At 32.7% G+C, this 20,373-nt stretch overlaps 1 protein-coding gene across 2 annotated transcripts in view; it reads right to left on the reverse strand.

The window, feature by feature from the left end:
- OTOGL (otogelin like) overlaps nucleotides 1–20,373 on the reverse strand; it is a 142,526-nt gene that overhangs the window by 54,999 nt on the left and 67,154 nt on the right. For both annotated transcript variants that reach the window (XM_019751251.2, XM_074325364.1), the window contains 8 exons: nucleotides 19,605–19,739; nucleotides 14,298–14,447; nucleotides 11,970–12,089; nucleotides 9,089–9,205; nucleotides 8,132–8,288; nucleotides 7,574–7,600; nucleotides 2,365–2,532; nucleotides 135–413 (listed from right to left, as the gene is read on the reverse strand). In XM_019751251.2, the coding sequence (XP_019606810.2) occupies nucleotides 135–413; nucleotides 2,365–2,532; nucleotides 7,574–7,600; nucleotides 8,132–8,288; nucleotides 9,089–9,205; nucleotides 11,970–12,089; nucleotides 14,298–14,447; nucleotides 19,605–19,739 (1,153 nt within the window). The remainder of the gene's footprint in view (nucleotides 1–134; nucleotides 414–2,364; nucleotides 2,533–7,573; nucleotides 7,601–8,131; nucleotides 8,289–9,088; nucleotides 9,206–11,969; nucleotides 12,090–14,297; nucleotides 14,448–19,604; nucleotides 19,740–20,373) is intronic.

Genomic DNA, 20,373 nt, shown 5'->3' on the forward strand with positions numbered 1-20,373 from the left:
AAATATACTCAAGTTCATATAACTCTATCTATCTATACTTCATTATGAATGATTTAAAAATTAAAACCTGATAAATATTCTGTCATTATGTAAATTATCTGTTTATTCTCCTTTTGAAGACTCAAGAAACATACCTTCTATGCTGAAGCTACTTGACTGTTTAAATTCTTCAGAATCATCATATTTTGATGCTCTGACAATCAAATTTGTGAATGTGATGAAAAAGCCTTTCTTGCTGTATAACTCAAATGCACTGTAACCAGGAATCCAGAGGCTCTGATGGTGGAAAAAGGTGGCTCTCTGATGAAAGGCTGAATTCGCCTGCCATTGTTTCAAATTAAGAGAGTCATCATCCTGGGCATAGAGGAAGTAGTTTGGTCTTTCAGCAGATTCCAAGGAAACAAGTGCCAATGCTGTAAAACATAGAACAGTGTGTTTGATCATTCCTTCTGTTCTCTGGAGAAAGCTGATCATCAATATTGGCATTATAAAATGTATTATAAACTTGACAAAAATAGAACTATACAATTGTCATACCTAATTAATGTCAATCTCAAAGATTTCAGAAATGAATTATAAAATCTCTAAAAGAAATAGTATTTTAATGCATTGACTAACAGTAAGAACTTCAACAACAACAACAAAAAAGTCAGTCTTTGATGAGTTCTATTTTTTAAATAATTTTTCATGTCTTTGGGGGACAAAAGGTATATCAGCTTATGACCCCAGAATGTCCAATATCATACAAGTAATCAAATGATTAATTGGACACATATTTGTACTGGTAAGCTTTAAAATTTTCAAATGCATGAAATCTACAAATGGCTAAATTGGACGAAAGAAAAGAGTAAGAGAATAGAGAAACAAATCAATTTACGCATGTCACTGCATTTCAATATCACTGGGTTCTTAATAAGGAAATGTTCTTAAAAGTGATTACAGGGGATCAAATATATGGTGATGGAAGAAGAACTGACTCTGGGTGGTGAACACAAAATGTGACTTATAGATGATGTAATACAGAATTGTACACCTGAAATCTATGTAACTTTACCAACAATTGTCACCCCAATAAACTAATTTAAAAAAAATGTGACTTTACTGCATTAAGAAAAGACTATGTTCAATATTATCATCTATTGGCGAATAGATAATCAAATGACTAATGGACAACTACAAAGAATTTCAGAACATCCTTTCTTGTTATATGCTTTAAAAGTTTCCAATATATTTGCAAAACCCATGATATAAATGTTCTTTAATTAAGATTTCACGTTTAATTTCTTAGAGCTTAATTTCTTTAGGCAACCTATAAAATGTGAGATGATATTTGCAAATCTTATATCTTATAAGGAGTCTTAATTTCTTCGTTTAAATCCACTAGGATTTTTTCTATTAAAAACATCAGTTATCATATAATATATGATTCCAAAGACATTTATTGTGGTCTAAAACTTTCAAGTATCTCTGTTGAGCACTGGAAAATGCAAATAATAAAAGAAATATTTATAAGAGAAAATATATAACTAGCATATAAATTTGAACTTCAGTCTGTGACAGGTGTTTTCATAGATTAAAAAGAACTTAAGAGCTCTTTTTACAAGAACGAAGCAATTTATTCTAACTGGAGAATCAGGAGATTTCTCAGAATAAGTGAAAGTTAAGTTGTATTTATTCATTCAATAAATATTCCTAAACTTATAAAACACACTATGCATGGTTCCAAGTAGGGCTAGTATAGTAACAATATTGCCTGAGCATCATAGATCAGAAGAGGACAATAATCACCAGTTAGAACAAGTGCCAAGTGGATAGGACCAATATAGTTGTATAGGCACAAACCAGTAAATGTGGGGTCGGGTACCAAGACACACAAGGCCATATAAGGATAAGAGTGTCTGAATGACTGCCTTGACTCCGATTTATGCTCTTACTATTAACAACTTTGATATCAAATCACAATTTTTTTCTTTTATTTTAATCTAGCATGACAATCCTTTAAATGTTAGTTATTAGTGGATGATTTTTCAAAAATTTCAAATTAAGTTCTATGATTAATATTATGAATATTTAAGCTGTGCTTTATTTAGGACCAAACAATCAATCAAACAATTACAATTCTGATAAACAGATAGATAGATAGATAGATAGATAGATAGATAGATAGACAAAATAAAGGATTATATATACATATATAAAAGAAATAGTTGGTTCATGTACCAGTATCTTATTTTATATCCAGTAGGGCACCTAGAAAAATGCCATAAACATATTAGATCCCAAATTAATATTTAATGAATTAATAAATGAAAAAATATACAAATGGAAAACTAAAATCTTATTTCAATTGGAAATTATACTTACATGATGCCTTCTCTTTGAAAAGACCTGGAATGATCATAAATTTAAAAAATAAATCACCAGGAGTATTAGTTCTTGACAAAGAGAAAATGCTTCTACTGGTTATATTGGCCCCCAGAACAAGGCCAGTCTGCCCATAACTTGCCAGCATGTATGGACCTTCTCCAAGCCCTAATTAAATACAAATATGAGAATTATAAATTGGCATAGGATTTTTATATTTCAAGCTGTCATTTCAATGGGATAAATTTTAGTAACAAAAGACACTCCAAAACTTATTGAGCATTTAAACATGTATCATTAATAAAATAACTGAACTCTTTTCACAAATATACATTATAATGATTCGAGATATATACATATTTAAATCATATAATTTAGAATGTATATGTGAATGTATATACATATATATAAGTATGTGTATAGCAGTACTGGATACGAGGTTGAATTAAGACTTCTGGACCTCAAATTTTCTCACCTATATGAAGACTTTGTCTAGATAAACCTTCCACTCTAATATTCCAAGATTCTAATTGACTCTAAATAAACATAAGTTTAGCTTTGTCAATGGCCAGGTATTCCGATAATCTGAAAATCATCTCTCCCTATTATTTTGCATTGCATGAAAATAGAATTCACAGATATGATGTACAATATTTTACTGTTCTGAGAATTACTGAATTTCAGTAAGATCTATAAAAAATAATAAGAAGATGAAGCTCAACAGAGAAATCTAAGATCTTTTTACTGACACTGTCATTTTCCATACACTTAAATGGTTCCATATAAAATAGAAAATATTCACTATAAAGAACTAAGTAGTGTAGAACCAAAACCTGAAGCTCAATAGAATAATTTTCTGCAAACTTCTTCTTATAAATAGATGTAAATAATATTTTAATATTATTTAATATAAGAAATATTATATTTAATATAAATAAATATATTTAATATAATAAATAATATTCACTAATATTTTTTAAATTTTTGAGTTAGGTTTTATGATAATAAGGTCAATTTACTTTCAACTCATTCACTATGTCATTTACTGTTCTTAATAATACTGAGATACTAAAACTTTAAAGTTTCCTCTAAACCATCAAAATTTAAGATGATAATCATCGGCTGTCTACCTTTTACAGATATATTATGCTGTAGATAATGTAGAATACTAATATATGCGTAGTACATAGTATCATAAAAGATTAATCTGGTTGCATTCAGTGAATTTTACTTTCTTTTCTCTAATTTTTATCTCAAGGACAATTTTCCTTTTCCCAGCCCACTCTTAAGATAGAGGGGGGAAAAAATTCCAAGGATTAGTTTTTCTTCCCCTCTCAGGATGAAGACCAGGCCTGAGAGAAGGGGAGAAAATCAAAAAGTCAAAAGTCTCTCAAGTAGAAAGGAGAACAAAAACCAAAGTTTCCATCATGAGGACCAGGAAAAGAGGCAGGGACTCATAGGATACGTTGTCTTCCTGTGTTGTCCTCTCCACTGACTCATCAGCTTGGACACCTCACCACTGAACAGCTGGGTGCACTAATAAGCCACGAGGAAACACGCTTTATTAGGGACTTGGACACCCTGAGTAGAAACAGAGACTTGAAAGAACTTTGCCCTCACACAAAGAGGGAACTGAGCAGGTACAGTGGACAATTTCTTGATGAGCCCAGAGGCAGAGGCAGTGGACATCCCACCACTGTTACAAATGTATACGATGCACAGTGAGTGTTTCTCTATGAGCCCAAATCTACAACAACCAAAGAAAACTATATCAGTAATCCCTACCACCCACTGCCTTGTTTTCTAGGAAAGACAAGAGCAACATAAACTTCTAAGATGCAATACACTTCAATTTATAAATACGTCAATTGGTAGAAATATGTAAATAATGTACAAATAAGTAGATAAATATGTAAATTATTGTGACATACAATTCAACATGAAGAAGATATATATACCTACAACTTAAGGGTTTGAAGCAACCTCACAGATATTCAACATAAGACTAGCAGAAAGGAAATAGACAAGTAAACAAAATCTTCTCTATGTCCCCTACTATAGCAAACTGAAGAGACAATTGTTATCTGAGAAATCCATTTGTATAAAAATCGAAAGCTTCTGACTTGACTCCCAATTGATTGAGATCTCATGTCTGGATTGTTCTCACTCATTTTCACCAGCAATTAAGAGACAAAAGTCACTGACTTTATCATTAATTTTCTTCAGGGAGAAGTAGATGTCTATTAGGTTGGTGCAAAAGCAATTGTGGTTTAAAAGGTTAAAAATAATTGCAAAAACAGCAATTACTTTTGCACCAACCTAATACTATTGATAAAAAGCAATCATGTTCCACAGTGATTATTGTCGTATCTAAATAAAAAACACTGAACATAAAACTTGCACAACAATTTTTTAGCAGAATATTGAAGTCCTTGCTCACCTACAACAATAACAACAAAATTATATTTTTAGTAAATGCCATAAAATGAACCTGAAGATAGTGTTTACTGTCTTTGTGTTAAGGATTATTGGGATAATCTCAGCTAAAACCTCTAAATTCTCCCACTGTTTTCTAAAGTTTCCCTCTGACAGAATCATAATTATTTATTTCTGCATTAGCTTTAAATCATAAATAAGTATCTTAATAAAATAGTGTCCAGTATGTCAGCTATGAATATCCAAAGAAGACTGGTAAATTTCCAATAGCTGTGAAATTATTTGGGATGAAACAAATTAAGGATAATTAATTTAAAAGATTTTCTTTTCATTACACTATCAGCAATCTCCACAGTTCTATAGTCCCCTTTAGTCATCTATCTTTATTGCATTATTTTCACAAACTCTTACTCTCCTTGGCAGGTTGATGCTTTTCCCTACTACTTTGATTATGGGAAACAGATTTCCCCCATCACTCCACTGAGTCCATTAGTGTCTTACGAAGGCCAAATGCCCCATGTTCACTCTCTGAATATGACCAATATGCTACCGTGCTTTCCCGAAAATAAGACCTAGCCAGACCATCAGCTCTATTGCATCTTTTGGAACAAAAATTAATATAAGACCCAGTATTGTATTATATTACATTATTATATTATATTATATTATATTATATTACATTACATTACATTACATTATATTGTTATATTATAAGACCGGGTCTTACATTATAGTAAAATAAGACTGGGTCTTATATTAATTTTTGCTCCAAAAGACGCATTAGAGCTGATGGTCTGGCTAGGTTCTTATTTTCGGGGAAACATGGTATTAAAAAGGAAACCTGGAGATCAAGCTCCTTGGTTCTGCACTCAGATGGTTTACAAATCCCAGTTTAGCACCTTTGGCCAAGGGACTTTGCCCAGATTATTTAACCCTCTGTGCTTTAATTTCTTCCTCTATAAAGTGTTAATAATAACACTTGTCTTACAGGCATATTTTGAAGCTTAAATTACATAATATAGGTAAAGTAGTTAACATAATAAAAGCTATTGTTATTATTACTGTTATAAATACTTGGCAATCTGTCTCACTTTAAGCATGGAATCTAAAGGATTGATGTAGAGTGAGGTGTGTTTTAAATCCTGAACAGAAAATTATATTCAGTTTAGATTTTCTCTAAGTACTACAGAATTTTTTTAATGCTGGATTATTTTCCTCCACCAAACTTCCATAAATGTAACAAAACAATGAAAACTTAAATATTTATTCTTTTTTAATTCACTATTTCTATTTCTCTAAAATTTTCTGGCCTCCTTTGAATTATAGCTGACCAGTTTCTCCCTGGCTCATTAAAACACCAAAAAATGCCTTGGATTGGTTGCTTGTTTTTGGTTTTATTGTGTTGTTTAAATGCCTTAGCTTTCCTATAACTTATGCATCATGGGCCCAACCTTTGTCCAATCACTGACTGATGGACACCTCCCTGGATCATCTTACTTGTCTGAAATTGGGCCTTAGGGGCTATGCCTTCCTCATTAAACAGGTTTAACAGACAGCAGTCTCCAATTCTGCCGACTTCTGGCATTTTCACTGAGGATAGAATTCTGTCTCTTAGTCTATGCCTTAGTTTTAGCCAGTACCGCCTGTTAAACTTCTCATTGCAAGTCTGGATGCTTGGTGGGGTTAGGAGATTTCTGTTATTATTATTATTAAATTAATATGTTCTTATTCTTATAATATGTAAATAATTATTTTTGCCTACAGTGATGGTTATATAAATTCCAACATAATAAAAGTTTCAATAATGTCCATATTTATACAAAATGGTAAAAAGTATAGATTTGGTCTTTCTTCCTTTTTACCTAAAAAAATAAGCTAACTTCATTCCTTCATTCATGTAATTCAAAAACTATTGATGGCCCCCTAAAGTGCTGAGAATTCAGTTACACACTCTTCTTATTTTCCATAAGAATAATTTTTTATTAGTTTCAGGTGTACAAAACAACATAATGAGGAGACATTTACACCCCTCACAGAGGGGTATACCCCCCTCCAAGTTTTCTTATTTTCCATAAAAAGAATATTTTTTTATTAGTTTCAGGTGTACAAAATAACATAATGAGGAGATATTTACACCCCTCACAGAGGGGTACACCCTCCTCCAAGTCTTCTACCCCTCTGACATTGTATATAGCTGTTATACTACTATTGACTATATTAACTATGCTGTACTTTACATCCTGTGAATATATAAATATATATAAATTTATAGTTGACATTCAACATTATTCAGCTTCAGGTGTAAAGCACAGTGATCAGGCATCTACACAACCTATGAACTGATTCCCCTGGTAAGTCTAGTGCCCATCTGACATCCTACATAGTCTTTACAACATTATTAATTTTATCCCCACACTGTGTTTCACATCCCTGTGACTATGTTATGACTACCAATTTGTACTTTCTAACCCCTTCACCTTCTCCCACATTCCCCAACCCCACTCCCATCTGACAACCATCAGTTTTTTCTCTGTGTCTCTGTGTTTATTTGCTTTGTTTGCCCTTTTATTCTGTTCTTTAGATTTCCAAGGAATAAATTTTAACACAAATGCCTAGCAATTCAGATACATTTTAGAACGCATAAGCTTTTATTGAGTTATATACCAAATTACGAAGTATCCATACTTTGTTACCAATAAAGCTGTTCAAAAGTTTTTAATTTGAAGATACATTTAATAGACTGCTATACTGATATTCTGTAAATGTCACATACCTTCATTGTAATATTCACAATCAAGTGCTAAAAGAAAAAAGAAATATTAAATTATATAAAAATCTGACCACTTATCTGAATATGTGCAAGATATGGCCATGTGTTTATCAATGACCAAATGAAAGAACACAGAATGACATCATTATAAAGTCTTCAGATGATTTACCATCTACACAAGTAAATAAAAAGTTTAGAGTCAAATCTGAAAGCAAATTCAAAACAATCTTTTTAAAAATATGTTTCTTACAGTCAGAACAGAGCCATAAGAGGGATGGAGTTATAAACAATTTCTCTGAGTGTGGTATATAAATATCATTCAAATGCTACAGTGACAACAGTCAAACCCAGAACAGAAAAGATTACCTCAATTTTTTCTTTTTATAAATCCTTTAGCTACACTACAATGTACCTGCATTGTCAAAGGAATATGAAATGTAGTCATCTTAAAGAAATTCTATTTCCATGAGTCCCACGGTGTTAGTTCTGTGATAAGACGATTAATATGGATCTCCTTATAGGGTTCCCACCTGATGATGATGTTCTATGTCGGGTACTCACAGCAAATAGTAGATGATCTCCAGTGAATGGATACCCCCTCCTGACAACACTTATAGGCATATGCTGCTACGCTTGTGCACAAGCATTCACAGTCCCCACCAAGATTACAGTTACATGTGTCTTCATGGCAATTTTTGGCAAAGGAAGTAACATCAATCTGAAAATGGAGTTAAAATGAATTATTTCAATAAACAGTAACTATAACTGATTAAAACTCAAACTTCTAAAGAAAACTATTAATAACTGGTAGATTTTCAAAATTTGATATGATCAGTTTAACACTGCCAACAAAAAAGTTCTCAATATCGCCAACTTCTATATTGCCCAAAGCAGAAAGGAATTTATTAGGCAAATGTAAGATCAAAGAGCTAGCAAAATAGGTAATGGGATTGACACACAACTATAATTTTAACATCTGCAATGTAACAGACTAATATTTTATACAAGTTTATTGTTTCATTATTTGGAATATTCACATGGCATTAAAAGAATATTCTGTTACCAATTGTACTTTTAACTTTTATGAATATTTTAAACTATTAAATTTCTAAATAAGTTACAGTCCATCTTATAATGTGCTTCTAAAACCACTTTAAATGTGCCACTAGAAATGCTTTTAAACTATATTTGGGTTGAGGAGAAGAATGCCCATTTGGCAATGTTCTGTAAAGAAAAATATTTATAGCTTTGATCAATCATTTATAGCTTTCTTTGATGTATGCAAAAATGCTTCATAAACTAGAAGAGATTATTACAAATATTATGTACAAATGCATGCTGTTAAATAAGACGGAGTAAGGGAGAAAGTAAATCAACTAAACACATCACTTAAAGAAAAAAACTACCAAATTTGTCTTCCTAGCAATCGGTAACTAAATTGTTTGTCCTGTTCGTCTTAATATTATAGATACAGAAGTACCCACTTAAATTCAAAAGTTTAGTAAAGTATTCATTTACCACATTGCGACAAGGAGCAAAAACATCGCTGTACAAAATGGAGCACGCTTTCTTGGCATAAGGAAATTTGTTTTGATGTGCCTCACAGGGTTTAAATAATTCATATGAGCTTTCACACTGTTGAAAAAGTTAAGGGAGAAAAGAAAGTTTTTAAAGGGGTTATTTCTGAAGCTGAAACCAGAGTAAACTATCCTGACTCCATACCTTCCAATCGCATCGAATATATTTTCATTTTTATAAGACAAGCTGTACCTAAAGCACCTGTGCACAGTCAACTCAATGTTAATGGCATATATTATTTTTGAAAACAATTAAACATACTATTAAAATTCATGGTGATATAAAAGAGAGAGAGTAGAGGTAAATAATTTTTAAATTGTCTTACATGCAGCATTTACATAACTAAAATAATTACACGAGCAAAGTGTTCTCCCTCCTTCAGTTTTTACCTCTTTCATTTCTGTCACAAGCCATCCTCTGAGGAGGTGTGTGTCTACAGGCTCACCTTCGTATACTCAGCAATTTGGTCTCTGCCTCTTCTAATTCACCACCCTGAAACGCCTTGGGAAAGGTCATCAATCATCTCTTCATTACTATATATACAGGCCATTTTTCAGTCTTCATCTCACTTGACCTTTCGCTACCTTTGATGCTGTTTATTTCTTTGCCCTTCTTAAATGTCTCTCATTTGTTTTTAGTGGCTCCATTTGCTACTGGTTTTCTTCTTAATTCATTGGCTGCTACTCCACATTCTCTCTCCCCCTCCCTTTTTTGAAAAGCTTGATCCTCAAACCTCTCTTTTTTCTCATTCTATACACTTCTCAGGGTTTCAACAATCTGAATATAAATCAATATTGCCAGCCCAGATCTCTTTCCCAAATCTCAACACTGGACATTTCTACATAAATATCTCTCTCACTTCTCTTTCAATATACCCTACACTGTACTTATTTCAACACCATTGTCATGTTTTCTCTGTCCTCTGCCACCCACTCTCCTCTTTGCCCTTCCTCAGGGAAGAGCACCAGCATCTACCTAATAACCTAGGAAAATAGATGACTTTCTTCCATTCTCCAGATTCATCCTTCCTATTACAACCTTTCAACAGATGCTGGTGATTTTAACCTTTAATGTCTCTCAAATGTGTATAGTTTTCTAAATTTCTACTGACTTAACATTTCTAGCTTGATCATAGAGCCTCCTTACTAATTTAGGGCCTGGCATGCTACATTTTGCATTACAGCCATTCCCTACTTCCAACCCATATTGAACTTCTTGTAATTCCTGTTAGGCAGCACACTCACTCCAGCCTTCCTGACATTTTCTAAAGGGCTGCTTTCTCCTTCTGAGCTACACTCTTTTCTATCACCGGCATTTTTTTTAGCTCCCATAAATCTTGTAGGATTCAGCTCAATGGCACCCCTCCAGGAACCTTCCTTTGACTATCACAAACCCCACATTGTGTGCAACTTTATCAAAGCACCTATCTCATATTTTCATTCTTAATTTTTCTACTTCATCTGCTAAGCTAGACTCTAAGTTCCTTAAGGGCAGAGGCCATATGTTTTTCATGTTATACGTTTCTATCACCTGGAAAACATTAAGTGCTAAACAAAACTTATAGAATGAAAAAGAATTTTTGACTTTTAGCTTTGTCCATTACTTATGAATTTAAAAAAAATCTTCATGAATTTAAAATTCTTTGTTTAGTCCAAATATTTTACTATTACTGTAAATTAGTTATTACTAAATTCATTTTTAAAAGGACAAGTTTTTCTTCAAAAACTTCTAAATGCAATAAGATATATGATAGCCTTAATTAAAAAAAAAATTGTGTCTCTCCATGGAGTAGACATTTTACATATTAAAAAAATAAATAAACCTTTATATTCTTCACCTTAGACCACACTGGAATATACAGCATAAATGTTCCTGAACAGGGTAAATATTTTACCCCAGTCCCCTTTTATTTTTTTGAAGAGATTTAGATATATTAGGTAAATTAGACAAAGTAGTAAAGCAACTAACACAATAGTAACCAACCAGGAAATTGTAGTTATGGATACTTCTTTCAGTTAGAAAGAAAAACAGGCTTAAAAAAAGTAGAAGAAAAGAGTCAAATTTTCAATTTCCAATTTGAAGAAAAGAGTCGAATTTTCAATTTCCAATTTTCAATTTTCAATTTGTTTTCTGAGCTAGTTCAACATTTATCAAAGTATGTAGAACACTCCTTCCTTGAGAATTAATACATAAAAACATAGTTTCTGTATCAGTAAGTTTGGGAAATACTTCAAATACACGTGTCCTTTGGATACTTATAATACCTCAAGAAATCCTTTGAAAAAAAGATATGTATAATAATTTATTCAAACTGCTCCCAAAGGTAGTTGACTACAAATTCACTCCCCACTCCTTCCCACAGCCTCACACACAGCCAGGGTTTGGAGAAAACAATGTTAAGAAATTCTGCCTTCATTTATTCATTACTTTGTGTAAATGCTTTGAGTTGACAAAAGGCACATCATTAGAACTACAGTACCTTGAAAAAGCATTTTGCTATGGAAGAAAAGCATGAAATTAAAGGATGTGAATTTGAATGCCACCTCTGCTTTTTTATGGATATATATATATAATATCAGACAAATCATTTAAACTTCTTGAGCCTCAGTTTCTCCATTTATAATATGAAGACAACACCCTTTACATTCCTAGGCTCTCACAAGAATTACATGAGAAGATAAATTTAAAAGTAGTTTGTCAACCATGAGTCACTATACAAATATTACATAAAATAGTGTTACCTAAATAAATTTTCCAAGAAGAGTAAAATGTCCTAGTGAGTAAATACACCAAAAAAATACTTGTTTAGTTTTAAACTTACCTGTCCTAATGCCCAGCTATCTCCAAATACCTGGGCATTTCTCACTTCTAAATTATTAGACGTGGTCATGTCATTTGAGGTACATTTGTCAAAGTTTCCACATAATCCTGATAGTTTGTTCTAAAGGAAAAGAAAATTACCATGAAATATTCTCTATTTACTTCAACATTTAAGGATTCACATTCACAATATTTTTTAAAATATTTAAAATGAACATTTTAAAAAGTTTTTACAACAATCATTTAAAATATGTCTTAAGGTGGAATTTCATATGTAGTTAATTATATTTAAAAATTATTATAAATTTTCAAAAATGTTTACCATCCTCCAAATTTTATCCTTCTACACTTACCAATGTCTAACATTGATACAACTAATAACACAAGTAACTTAGAAAAGTATAACACAAATATTATAGTATATGTGTGTATACATACGTGTATATATAAATAAATTTTTAATGATGAAAGCCCTACCTCCTGATATGTTTAAGGTTTTGTAGCACTATAAATGTCGAAACAATAAAATAATTTATGTTTTCGAGGTCAGACTAAAAAGCCAAAACATTAAAAATATAACATTGAAAGAAAAAATTCACTTTACCACTCTTATATCATGCCACAGTGAGACACAATAAACAAAATCCAAATTTTGCCTAATTTTTATAAAAGTCATTGTGGATTACAAAATGGTTACAGCAAGTGCCATATGGATTATTTACATCAACAATACCCACTGTGTTTTCTCAAATAATGTGAAAAACTTAACTCTTAGGGAAAAGTAATGGTCTAGCACACAGGGAAGAATGTTCCAAAACTAATGGCAATCCTCCATAAACTTCAAAATTAAACAAACTGAACTCTTTCTTTATGGACTGAAGAATGGTGTGTAGCCCTTCATCAATGGTAGAGTGTCTCCAGCACAGCTGACACTAACCCTAGGTTCCTTAAGGGCAGAGGCCACTTACCACAGTGCCTCAGCTCTCAGAAGTCACAGAGTTTATCCAAACACAGTGGCCACCCCATCATTGGTCACCCAAAAATCAAAGACAGCAGTAGGAGGGGATGTAGAAATCTCAATGCTTAATTTGTTTCCAAAAATTAGGGAAGGGAGGATTCATGATGAAGAAGGGCAGAGAAAAATAGCTGAAGAAACATGGCAATGACTAAATTATTTCATCTGCATCAAAGAAGCAAGCAGATTTGGGGGTTTTCTCTCATTTAGAGGAAAGAAAATGACTTCAATATACAATCATATCTTAAATTTATAACATATTAAAATCTGCTTAAATACATCTCTTTTCCATAGTTTTATGAGAAATTGTCACTACCTCAGTTGTTTCCCTAACTTGCCACAGATTATACACACGAGTCTCAATTTCAATTTCAGATCAACTGAATTTAAACTACTGAATTAAAACTACATCAATATTTAAAAAACAACTTTAATATATAAATTTAAAATACTTAATGGAATTTTAAACATTTAAAATAATAATCATATTTAATAATACTGAATACAATATTGAACAGAAAACAACCTTTAAAATAATTTAAAATATAAATTGGCACAACTGTAAAGAACCCAAATTGAATCTTAAATAATGAATGGATAAAACAAACTAGTACAACCACAAAACAGAATAATACTTGGCAGTATAAAAGAACAAAATGTTAATTTATTCAACAATGTGGATGAATCTTAAATGTATTTTGTCAAGTCACTTATATCGTATCCAGAAAAAGCAAAACTATAGAGATGGAAAATAGATCAGTGGTTGCCAAAGGATAGAGAATACGAGTAAGAGTTGACAATAAAAGACCAACATGGGAGAAATTTGGGAGTGGATAAATCTGTTTTATCTAGAACTGTGGTGGTGGATATATAATTCCATGCGCTTGTTAAAATCCATAGAACCGTAGACTATAAGAGTAATTTTTCTTACATATTTTTACAATTTTACTGCATATACATTTTAAAATATATCCAAAATATGGAGGAAAGGTGGAATACAGATTGTAATAAATGAATCTAACTGCATTACAAACATATCCCATAATCATACTGAAGGGGGTGGGAAGAGTGAAACTGATATAAATAACTTTCAAAAACTGGATACTGCAAGGTTAAAATAAAAAAGAACTGTACACAACACTGTACTCTAATTGGTAAAGTGGTTCTTCACGGGAGTATGAGTTAGTAATTCTGAAAATATAACCTATTTCTTGAAAAACATCAATCATTTTATTTCTACCAAATATTGAAAGGTAAATACAATTTCATATCTTGCATTTTATTTGGATTGACCCACCAAATAGGTTGACCTACCTTCCACTGTGGTCCAACTTTGATATGAATAGTTGTCTTTTTATCCCAAAGAATAGTGATATCTTTCTCTGGAAAGTATACTACCATGTAGTATCCTGCCTTCCAAAGCTGGTATGTAGTTGCATTTTCCAGAATAAAGCCTGATAGTTTCTTTAAAAAGATAATTTAAAAAAATAATAAAGAAAGAAGTGAATCCTTGTTCTCTAATCAAAATATAAACATTAACTTATTATCCACCAATAAGTATCTGGGTACTAGTATTTTTGCTTAGTCCTATCTTTCTGAATTTTGTAATAAAAGACAAAACAAATGCATAAAACAGAAAATACACAACATAGGTAATGAGACACAAACTGGTAGATGGGCACAGCATAGATAAATGAGCAAAGGGGAAAAGGTATTCCAGTTATAGAAAAGAGCATAAACAAGAGCATGGGCATAGAATAAATTAAGGGGATATATCTGCTGACTCAGAAATTCTGTATTGATAATAAATAAATATGACTGAGTACTAAAAACATTTTACTTTACCTACCTACATACATATATACATAACAAGAAAACAAGCACAAAGTTTGTGTGAGTGTGTGTGTGTGTGTGTGTGTGTGTATACAGAGGGTGCCAGAAATATATATACTATTTTAAGATAGGAAAACACTATTAAAATTGTAATACTCAATATACCGTGTTTCCCCAAATAAGACCTAACCGGACCATCAGCTCTAATGTGTCTTTTGGAGCAAAAATTAATATAAGACCCGGTCTTATTTTACTATAATATAAGACCGGGTTTTTAATATAATATAATATAATATAATATAATATAATATAATATAACCCGGCCTTATATTAATTTTTGCTCCAAAAGATGCATTTGAGCTGATTGTCCGACCAAGATTTATTTTCAGGTAACACGGTATACTGATAACAAAAGATGAATACATGTCACATTTGACTTCTGCAATTACAAGAGGTGCTCAAAGTAGTTACCATCAGCATCCAGACATTTCTGATCATGGCGAACTACTGCTTGAGCAACATTGACCAAAGTGTCCACTTGTATACATTTTTTTGGCACCTCCAGTATATGCATATAAGAGAGAAGATGAATTTCCATCAGGGGGACTCAGGAAGACTTCTTGAAAGGGATGGGATATGAACTGTTCTGTAAGAAGCCATACATAGGAAGGTATAGAGCATTGAAAATGAGTATGGACAAGAAATCATTCCAACCAAAAGGAACCACCTGAATAGAGGCTTAAGGGCACCAAAGGACTAGCGTATGAATTCCATGACAAGTGTAGTCTGAGACCATTTGCAACCATGTTACCCACAGAGGCAAGCGCTGTTATTCCACGTGCAAAATGTACTTAATAAAGGTACTTGAACAGAAACATGACTGACCATATTTGCATAATAAAAGAAAATAATTTGTATGCTAGAAAGGATGATAGTAAGAAGAAATTAGAGATGGAACTCATTGGGAAAATTTATTGTCTTTAGCCTAAAATGAGAATATACAATAAGCTTTATGAGCAGGGGATATTCCCTATAAAAAAATTATATTGAATTATGACATTAACATTAACTCATATAATAACTTCAAAATTGTATGGTTAAATCAAACTAAGAAAACAAATATATCCAGAAGCAAAATTAAAATTGTGAAGGAGATATGGAATCCTTTGGTTATTTTTCTTTCCCAAAGTAAGAACAAAAGCATACTTTAGAAATACTACACATAGTGGACACTTTCCTCAATATCCCATAGGACAAATTATATAAACTTAGTCATATCCATAAGGAGTTCTCAGTCTCGTTGACCAAGGTCATACTTACAAGAGCTCCGCGTGATGTATACAACAGTATATGGCGTGTAACCTATATATTGTTAATGGGCTCCACCTCACCTCATTTCCTTCTACTGCCAAGTGCCAAGCTGGAGTGAGTTATGGGGCAAGGCCCTGGGTCCCTGTGCTCACCTGAGAGCATCCTTGTGCCCAACAAGTAAGTCATTAAATAATAAAGGAAAAATACCATGACAGTTCATGGGAGACTGTAAAACAATAGGAAAAATTGTTTTCCTGTTTTGAACAAGAGGCCCCACATGTTCATTTTTCACTTAGGCCCATAAAATGTGTAGCCTGCCCTGCCCCAAGTCACTCTCTGCCATAGAACTTATTTCTATTGTTTTGATTACACTTTTCAATACCTTTCTATTATCTGACTTGTCTTTGGCCTTATTATCTGTTTCCCTTCCCCCCGACCTCCCACTTGAATGCTAGCTCCTTGAAAGATGTACTTTGCCAAGTTTATGGTGCTATCCTTAGCTTCTAGATCAAGGCTTGCCTCATAGATTTTTAATACCTTCCTGTACTGACTGTTCACAGGTCTCACCTTCCAGCCTGATCAGCAACAATTGAAAACAGGTAAGTAGGATATTTGTGGCTTACAACTCCTTTTCAACCCATGAAATACTCTCTCATGCGTTTTCCTATTAATGTTCCTTCAGGCTGGTAGACATATCATTAGAACATAAAATGAATTTTTGGATAAGGCAGTTTACTACTAGACTTCCTCCACGTTGGTTTTGCATCAATTACCCTGATATAAAAGCATATCTTTTCTATTTATCTGTAGAGGTGAAATCCTTCATTTTTACTAGACAGCGCAGTTTACTACAAGACAAATAATACTTTTTAACCAACAGGAGATGCTGTACTCCTTTCATTTCAGATTAAGTAAGGATGCTTCTCTTTAGTACAGTGAGGTATTACAATTTGCCCAAAATAGAGAACTCCAATTTAGATTAGAATTACAGCACTTCACACAAACTCTAGTGATGTTAAAAAGATATAGTGTAAATATGGAGAATTAAAACATTTAAAGCACAGCTTAAATAAACTCATAAAATGTTTATATCTTTCATATTTAGTAAAATTACAATTGCGCATTTATTGAGAAAAACAAGAGGTTTATTTTGTTCCATTGGATGAACAATCCATCTGCCATAAAAGAAATGTAATTATTTTCACTTTTGATGTCTGAGAACAAATATTAGTGGGGAATTTGTTACACTCAGATTATTTTTAGACTTTCCCTCATTGACCTGTATGAAGGAGATTCATCAACACATGCAGAACAGAAAATTGGACTTGAAATTTTGTCAGAGCTGTAATTACCACTTCAAAAATGTGTTCAACTATTTTACTATTTTCTCTTCATTTTTTTTAACACATCCTTATTCTTAGATAGAACCTTCCCCTACAAATGAATATCCAGCTGATGGCTGTACCAAACTGCAGTAATTACTTCAAAAGGATGTCTGTCAACATAACTACAGAAACTTGGTTTTGTCCCAAGCTTGATTGCTGTCTGGTTAGTCTCAGTGGCTCAATGTTTCTGATATTTAGGCTATGTTCTTAGGGCACTGGTTCTCAAATTAAGTATGCAACAGAATTTGGGTTACCATTAAAAATAGCAATTTTCATTTTCAAACTCAACCATTCTAATGATTGAGATGGGCCCAAGAACAAGCTTTTATAACAAATATTGCAGATGATTTTAATGCAGAAACTTTGCAGACCAAACTTTGAGGAACACTGTCCTAAAATCTCACTTTTTAAAGGCCATATGTCAGATCATGTCACTTCTCAACTCCAAAATTTCTAACATGTAAAATAAATTCAAATGTCTTACACCATTCAAGAGCCTCCATGGTCTGGAACCAGCCTTCTTGTCTACTGCCCCTGCCCTATGTGCCCTGCATTAAAGTCAGTCTGGACACCTCTCCCTGAATCCCTTCGCCATTCCTTCCTTCCACTATCTCCATATACTTCAACCAAACTAAACCACTTAGAGTTCTTCAAACATGCCATTTGTTTTTCAACTCTATTCTTTCCAATATGACCATTCCTCTGTATTGAATGCCTTTCTACGCCCTCTCCTCACCTGGCTAATACCTACTCATCCTTTGAGACTCAGTTCAAAAGATTTCATCCAGAGCATGTCTTTTGAACCTTCAAAAATAAAGACTGTGAAGGAGAGGAAGAGAGCCATTTCCTGAAATCCATTATTCCATTTAATCGACGTGTGAACTTAAGAAGTAGATTTCATAATCATCCCAAATTTACAAATGGGAAACCTGCAACTTGCCCAGAGTGATACAGATAGCAGATAACAGAACAGCAGTTCCAAGTGAGTACTAACTGGCTCCAAAGTCTATGTTCTTAATAACTACCCTAAACAAGCCTGGTTCAGGTCTCCTCCCCAGGAGTTGCCATACCATCCTATACATACTCTTTCCCTAGCACATCACACTATGCATCCTTACTCACTTGAAGGTATTCCTCATCTGAGTGTAAATTCCTTAAAGGTAAGTACCCTGTCTTTTAGTTGTTGTAGTATAAATAATTAATGCAGACTTTGGTACATAGTTGATATTGTGAATGAATGAATGAATGAATGAATGAATGAATGAATGAATGAATGAATTTATTCTTTCAAATTAGGCAGGCTCCAAGAATGCAAGAATAAACAAAGGAGACAGTGGTTCCAATTCTCACACAACTAACTCATAGACAAATGGAGAAGACAACCACGCTAGTAATTTCACTAAAGTGTGATGCATGTCCTAACAGGGTGCTCAAGGGCATGAGGAGGAGATCCCTGAAGAAGATAAATGCGATTTATCACATAAGAACAAGTTAAATGGAAAGGTTGATCCTGGTAGGAGCAATGAGTTTCATGAAGAACCAGAGATGAGAGAAAGAGCATTTGTAGAACTGATAAAAGCACCGACTTCTGTAACATGGACTCGAAGCAAAAAGAAATGCGAGGTGAGGCAGAAGAGTTGGTAAGGGCCAGGTTGGTGAGGGCTTGTAAGGGCAATGCGAAGTCATTGAAAAGTTTTTAAGCATTTGACTGACAGGGGACTAGATTTCCGTTTTAGAAAAACCACCCTGGCTGCAGTGTGGCAGGTGGATTAGAGGAAAGGAACTAAGACTGGAAGCCAGGAGTCTAGTTTGGAGTATGTTAAAGTATACTCCAGGTAATAGGTAACTGTTGCTAGGGCCTGAGTGATACCCATAGGAATGAAGAAAAGATGAAAAAATTAAAATATGGAGAATTAGAGTATAAACAAAACAGACAAGTCAAATATGAATGACTGAAGCCACATAAAATGACAAAGAAAAAAATCTGAATTTAGTAACTACTTACAGAGAAAAATACTCCAAATTATTTCTATTTTATTGTCAGTATCCTCAGGACAAGTTAAAACGATCCTAAAATAAAAAATTCACTAACCTCTTTGTAAGGAGTATCATTCAGGTAAATTTCAGTATCCCCAGCTGAAATCAAAACACTTTTAGAACAAACAATATCGTTGTCAAAGCATTTCTTGTTCTGGGTAATGACAGATATATCTGAATCATCTGCACTCTGAAATGTCAATAATATTATGTTAATACAAATGTATAGTATATACAATTTTTAGCTATTTTTTATTAACAAATCCTAAAGAAGACCAAGATTTACAAATGTGTGTATTGACACTGAAATACAACTTACCTCTAAAATAAAGATCATTTTGATGAATAATATGAAGAATTTTATGAAAATATACCAAGATAGTTCAATCTTTAAACATTTACTATCTTCTGTTACTTTTTTTTCTAGCAAGCTTTTTTTCCTTCTGTTTTATTATGGTAGCGCAAACCTGTCAATCAGTTTCTTTTCAATAAGTACTCAAAAAGACATGTCACTTATGGAAATTTTAAAATCAATATTTTCATTTTAGACAATATCTTCATTTTATCTTAAGGGGTTTTCTGGCTAAATAATTATTTGCCTACAGGTTAAAGTAGAAATCGATACAAAACTTTGGTACGTGTTGGTAAATAAAACAATACATATCATTTCAGGGCTTCCTTTGAACTTTACATATGTGATCTCACTTAATTTTTATGATACTTTTTGAATTAAGTATGTCCATTTTACAGATTAGGAAACAGGTTAAGAAGGATTAGCTTAGCTAAATAAGGGCAGAGACAGAGTTCTAATTTTTTTTTTTTAT

The sequence above is a fragment of the Rhinolophus sinicus genome, linkage group LG02, assembly GCF_036562045.2.
Source record: "Rhinolophus sinicus isolate RSC01 linkage group LG02, ASM3656204v1, whole genome shotgun sequence".
Lineage (NCBI taxonomy): Eukaryota > Metazoa > Chordata > Mammalia > Chiroptera > Rhinolophidae > Rhinolophus > Rhinolophus sinicus.